At 38.7% G+C, this 6260-nt stretch overlaps 1 protein-coding gene across 1 annotated transcript; it reads left to right on the forward strand.

The window, feature by feature from the left end:
* Window positions 1-587: 587 nt before the first annotated feature.
* DEFB134 (defensin beta 134) lies at window positions 588-3577 on the forward strand. Its single transcript, XM_032332063.1, has 2 exons — window positions 588-645; window positions 3435-3577. The coding sequence occupies exons 1-2, from the start codon at window positions 588-590 to the stop codon at window positions 3575-3577; spliced, it is 201 nt and encodes a 66-aa protein (XP_032187954.1).
* The last annotated feature ends 2683 nt before the right edge of the window (window positions 3578-6260 follow it).

A 6260-nucleotide genomic window follows, 5' to 3' on the forward strand; every position in this document is an offset into this window, starting at 1 on the left:
TTATGAAGAGCCTTTAAAGAGACAAAAAATACTTATGGTATATATCATGTTACAAAAGCAGGATATCTGAGTACAAGTATATGGTTCAGAACTACTTATAGCAAAATATTAAATAATAAACTAGGTATACATAAAATTTTCTTAAGAAATATACTGTTTCCTTCTGAGAGATGGAGCTCAAGTGTTAACTCTTCCTTCTTTGTAATTTTTAGAATTTTATAAATTGCCCAAAATTAGCAATTAATTTTTGTAGTAACATAAAAAAACCAAAAAGGTTTATTTACTTAAGAAAAGAAAAAGTGTATTTCTCAGTTCTCCATTAGTACCTTTGGAAAATCCAGGTCCAGGAGGAGCCTCTGTCAATAGGAAAAGCTGTCAAACAGGAAAGGGCCCTCAAGTTTTTTCCTCACATAAGCATTGCCAGCTCCTCTGCCTCAGGGAAGATCGGTGTAGCATATCTACCTGAAGCAGGGCATACCCCAGACCTGAGAAGTTTGCATGAGAGGGTGTGCTCAACCTTCCCTTGCTGCTCTCTGACAGCCAGAGTCAGACACTGCTACCAGCCTCCTCAACCGAGGCTCCCAGCCATGAAGCTGCTCTTTGTCATGCTTGCTTTGCTCTTCTTTTGGGACACAGTGCTGGCAGGTAAAATGGGAATTTGGTGAGGGGGTGGGGAGGGGAGTCATTTGCCTAGAAAAGCAATTCCACTAAGCAAACCTATAAATGTCTTACCACCGTGGACCCTTCTATTTTCAAAGTGGAAACAGCATCAACTGGTCTGACGTTAGCAAGACCTGAGCTTGAATTTTGGCTCTCCAATTTGTGTTAGCTGTGCAGCTTTAGGCAAAAGTCTAATCTTCCCTGAATCCTAGTTTCTTCATTCACAAAGTGGCAATAATACTAACCTCAGTCTTGCAAGGATTAAGTGTGATAATATATATAGAATAGACCTGTACACCACACATATCGTACCTGACTCATGAGAGCTATCATTATATCATCATTAGCAATACCCCAACCTCTTTTGGCACTATTGTTTTGTCCCTAAGTGAGGAACATGTCCAGCCATAATAGTCAAAACCAGCAAATGTGATAACTCAATTTGTTAAGCTTTCTAATTTGCTGAAATTGTTTATAGTTAATTTATTATTTGTAGATGTCTTAGATACATGGGGAAACAGATTTGGAATGGCATATTCCAAGAGAATTAATAAGTTTTATGTGCTAAAAGAAATGTCTGATCAGAGGAGATAGCAGGTAGGGAGACATGAGAAAGAGCACTGACTGGTCTCATAGTTTAGCTTGCCCATATTCATTACTGACTTTAAAAACTCCTTCTTGAATATTCTCTTCACTCAGGGCTATTAAATCAGCTCAAATTCAGATATTATAGGATCGCATTTAATTTCTCATTCTCCCTCAAGTAATCCCTAGGTAGATGAATCACATTTTGGAGTCATGTGACTCAGTAGGCTGGATATAAGAATCCATACAATCCAGATCTCTTGAAACTGTTGATGGGACCAATCCCGCTTTGGTTATTGGCAATGGTTTCATGGCCCCTAGATAGCCAACAAGATAGTATACAATATTGCCTTTAGTGTCTTATACCTTCCCAAAGCTCATCATTTTTATAGGAATTCCTTATCTTATTATGTGGACCATTACACTTCATCTTCTCTGGCTTTCATCTTTTTTTTTTTTTTTTGCATGTTAGGAACACCTTTCATATTTTCATACTGCCTTGTATTTTTTTATTATTAACATATAATGTATTATTTGTTTAAAGGGTATGGGTCTATGATTCATCAGTCTTACAAAATACACAGTGCTCACCTCAATACATACTCTCCCCAATGTCCATCACCCAGCCACCCCATCCCTCCCACCCCCTCCACTACAGCAACTCTCAGTTTATTCCCTGAGATTAAGAGTCTCTTACAGTTTGTCTCCTCTCTGGTTTCATCTTGTTTCATTTTTTCCTCTCTTCCCCTATAACCCTCTGTCTTATTTCTCAAATTCCACATATCAGTGAGATTATACAATAATTGTCTTTCTCTAATTGACTTATCTCACTTAGGGTAATACCTTCTAGTTCCATCCACATCGTTGCAAATGGCAATATTTCATTTTTGATGACTGCATAATATTCCATTGTAGATATACACATCTTCTTTATCCATTCATCTGTTGATGGATATCTGGACTCTTTCCATAATTTGGCTATTGTGGACATTGCTATAAACATTGGGGTGCAGTTGCCCCTTCAGATCACTACATTTATATATTTGGTGTAAATACCCAGTAGTGCAATTGCTGGCCATAGGGCAGCTCTATTTTCAACTTTTTGAGGAACCTCCATTTTCCAGAGTAGCTGCACAAACTTCTATTACCACCAAGAGCATAGGAGGCCTCCCCTTTCTCTGCATCCTTGTTCAGCTTTCATCTTGCCAGCTAAGTAACCCTGATCCTTTTCTCTCCTTATAGGATAATTATCTTCCAAAGCATGGTAACTTGAACAGGATGTGTTGGCTCAAAATTTCTACAGATGACCAAATATTTGACACCCTTTTCCTTTTAAGACCTTCTTATATAGGTAAATTTAAAATATTCGTATTTTGATAATTCTACAGAATAGCAGTTCTATAAAAGCGTAAGTTCGAAATACCTTGGACCCCAATAAGACATAGTAAATCTTCAGAATAGATTTCCTCCTCCTCTAAACTCATAACACCATTCTATGCTTCACTGCACTTGTCATCTTTATTCCTCTCTCACAGATATTTGTGTTTCTTCTCTTTTTTTTTGTCTAGACTGAAAATTCTTAAGGTATATATCATACTCAAATCTGTACCCCAACAGCACCTGGATTTATGAAAACTGGTTTGGGAATGAATACAAAATTAAATGATGAGCAAATGACTACATGCATAGGTAATCTGATTGTTCCAAGTATATTAACTGACCAGTTTGGGCAGACTTCCAAGTTATTAATTGTCATAGCTCAGACTAACATAACAAAATACTGAGGATTGTGTGGTTTAAATAAAATGTATTTCATCACATTTCCGGAGGCTGGAGAGTCCAAGATCAACTGCAGGCTGATTCAGTCTCTGATGAGAGCTCTCTTCCTGGCTTTTAGACAATCAACCTCTCCACCAGTCCTACAGAATCAAGGCCCCACACTTACAACCTCAATTAACTATAATTACCTCTCAGAGTCCCTTTCCCAAAATAGAGTCACATTGGAGTTTAGAGTTTCAACTTATGAATGGAGGGGGAAAAGGAGGAAAGATGTATTTTTTTTTTTCAATTACAGAACCAAACATTATAATCAAGTCTCCTTGGAATCCAGTTTGACAAAAATGGAAGTACCAATTCTATAGTCCAAAAAGACCCATAATGAATTATTTATTTATTCATTTTCTTTCTAGGCTTGAATCCACTGGCAACAGAAATACACAAAAAATGCTACAGGAATGGTATCTGCAGACTTGAGTGCTACACAAGTGAAATGTTAGTTGACTACTGTGGGTTTCAGCTAGAGTGCTGTGTCAAAGGAAACCCAGACCCCTGACAAGAGAAGCTAGAGAACACCAATGAACTTCAAAGTCTTTGACACCCTCTCCACTGTCTTTCACACAGCGAGGGAATTTAGATTACACTGTGACCTGTCATGTGTCCACGACTGTGGTTTTTAGCATTTTTTAAAAGCCATCAGAATCTTAGGATTTTGTATTTGAAAAGCTGAACTTCTGCCTTCCTAAAGACAGCTAAGCTTCTCATGAAAACTTAGGATGTATTTTATCATTTCAAAGTGATATCCATGTTCTTCTCAGTGCTGATTTCTCTCTTTCCTCATAGAAAGGATGTTTTAAGTATTTATCAAGGCCTCAAGTTACAGAAACATCTTTTTACACTTGGGCTTTACCCTATCATCCCTTCAGCTATCTTTTTGGACTGTGCATCTTAGAGAAACAGATCTGCCCTAGCCCCCTAATGACCCTGTATGCTTCTCACATAGACTGCATAGACAAGACATAACTGCACACTGGCCCAAGTCTTGACTGAGTCTGACCACACAGTTCTTCTTGAAACACAGGGAAAATATCATGTTGTAATGGGCAGTCTTTAGCAGGTTCTCAGCCACCTCCTTTCAGGAAGTGAAAGCACGGGACTTTCCATCGCAACCATCTTAGGTTCAGCTACAGTTATCAGACCACTTGGCTATCGTTTGCAGCTGACTCCTCAGCAGCACAGTGACCCAACATCTCTGCTACCCATCATCTGGTCCCTTTGGTTGGGTTTATCTGTAGCTCTAGGAGCTAACACCATGCTGATCTTGCTTTGATGTGTATGTAAGTAATAAATTTTCTCAGTTCATTTTGACTCACTATTTTCTTTACTGGTCAACATTATGTAGGTGTGGTGGGCAAACCTACAACTTCTCTTATGGTGCTCGTTATCCTACTGACTACAGCGATGCTGTTGCATGTCTGCCTAATTTCTCAATACCATCAACCCACATACAGATGCATGAGTGTGGCGTTCTGCACATGCAGTTCAGCATGAGGGTGTAGTAGCAAAGAGGGTAGGTTCTGGGCATGGAGCAATTCTTTTTAACCTCAGTGTTGAATCCAGCTTGGACTCTGGCAATTCTGAAAAGGTGGAGTTCTAGCTGCAAATAGCTGATTGCTGACCTGGTACATGGTTGAGGAAACAATACCTAAGTCCTGACTTAAAATGACAGTACCATCTTTGGAAGCAATGAAAAGAGAAGAGTAAATGAGAAAAATGAGGGGTTGTGAGAGGTCCTACCCACTCAGATGCTCTTCAGCCTTTGATTAAACCCAGTGTTGGTATCTTTAGGGAGGAAGATGTTAAAAACACAGTAGAGTGTGTCCTCCCCTCAGAGACCCAAACTCTCCTGTGGAGTCAGTAGGAGATGGTTTAAATGGAATGGTATTAAAGATGGTCTGGGGGGCGCCTGGCTGGCTCAGTGGGTTAAGCCTCTGTCTTCGGGTCAGGTCATGATCCCAGGGTCCTGCGATCGAGCCCCACATCGGGCTCTCTGCTCAGCGGGGAGCCTGCTTCCTCCTCTCTCACTGCCTGCCTTTGATCTCTCTCTCTCTCTGTCAAATAAATAAAATTTAAAAAAAAAAAAAAAAGATGGTCTGGAATGGCAGTCACAGGTCCCCGTAAAACTCTCAGACTCTGAAGGAGGCAGGAGAGTCCTTCCATGAAAGGCACCGAATCTTATGGAGCTGTGACCTTACAGCATCCAGGGAGGCTTAGGCTTGCTTCTCATTTGACTCTTTCACTTCAGATGTACACTCTCTATACACACAGGTATATAATTGCTGAAAGCAATTCAGTCTGCTGACTATCTGAAGAGCCTCTTTTTCCAAATGGGTAAAAGGACACTGTCCTCCCATCAGAGAAGTGATCTCCAAAACAATGGGGAAAAAACTTGAGTTTTCTCTGCTGAAACAATATAAACTCTCAGGAATCCTGTTAAGTCTTGGACAAATAGAACTTCCCACTACTACAAAAAAATAAAGATGGGTGTAGGCCAACACAACACCTTCCTTATCTTACTGTTCATAAACCCAAAACTTCACATCCATATGCCATGTCAGGAAATGAATTCTGTTATTAACAATGGTAGCTGCAAACTGTTTTATTCTTTTGATGCAAAGTGTTTATGTAACCCAAGCAACCTCTAGCTTTTCTGGGCTCCTGTAAATATGGAACCTGAAAGAAAATTGGCTAACGATGGCTAGTCTCTGTACCTGGAGACATCCAAAAGAATCTTAATTCTAAGATCAAAAGCCTTCTTTAAAATAATGTACTTACCAAATATCTCAGTAAAGCAACAAAATGTGGAAGGGTATTTTCACAATTTAGAGCAAACTTCCTTCAGAATTCTTTTTGGATATCACTCCCTGACACCCTACTCATCCAGTGACAAACTACTACACTCTTTAAAAATAATACATGATTTCCATCAATAAATGAATGGATAAAAAAGATGTGGTGTGTGTGTATAAAAATGTATATATTATTAAATATTATCAATAAATAGTATATATATTATATATAATGTATATACCATTTCCTATATATATAAAATATAATAATTACACTGCATATGTTATATATGCATTGTATATACACACACAACAGAGTATTAGTCATAAAAAAGAATAAAATCCTGACATTTGTGACAAGGTTGGCCCTAAAGAGTATTATCCTAACTG

Source organism: Mustela erminea, chromosome 2 (assembly GCF_009829155.1).
Source record: "Mustela erminea isolate mMusErm1 chromosome 2, mMusErm1.Pri, whole genome shotgun sequence".
Lineage (NCBI taxonomy): Eukaryota > Metazoa > Chordata > Mammalia > Carnivora > Mustelidae > Mustela > Mustela erminea.

What these genes read in the sequence shown, in the direction of transcription:
- DEFB134 (XM_032332063.1), top strand. Translation starts at nt 588, where the DNA reads ATGAAGCTGCTCTTTGTCATGCTTGCTTTGCTCTTCTTTTGGGACACA. An exon ending in TTGGGACACAGTGCTGGCAG is followed by an intron (nt 646 to 3,434) that starts GTAAAATGGGAA and finishes TTTTCTTTCTAG; the next exon opens with GCTTGAATCCACTGGCAACA.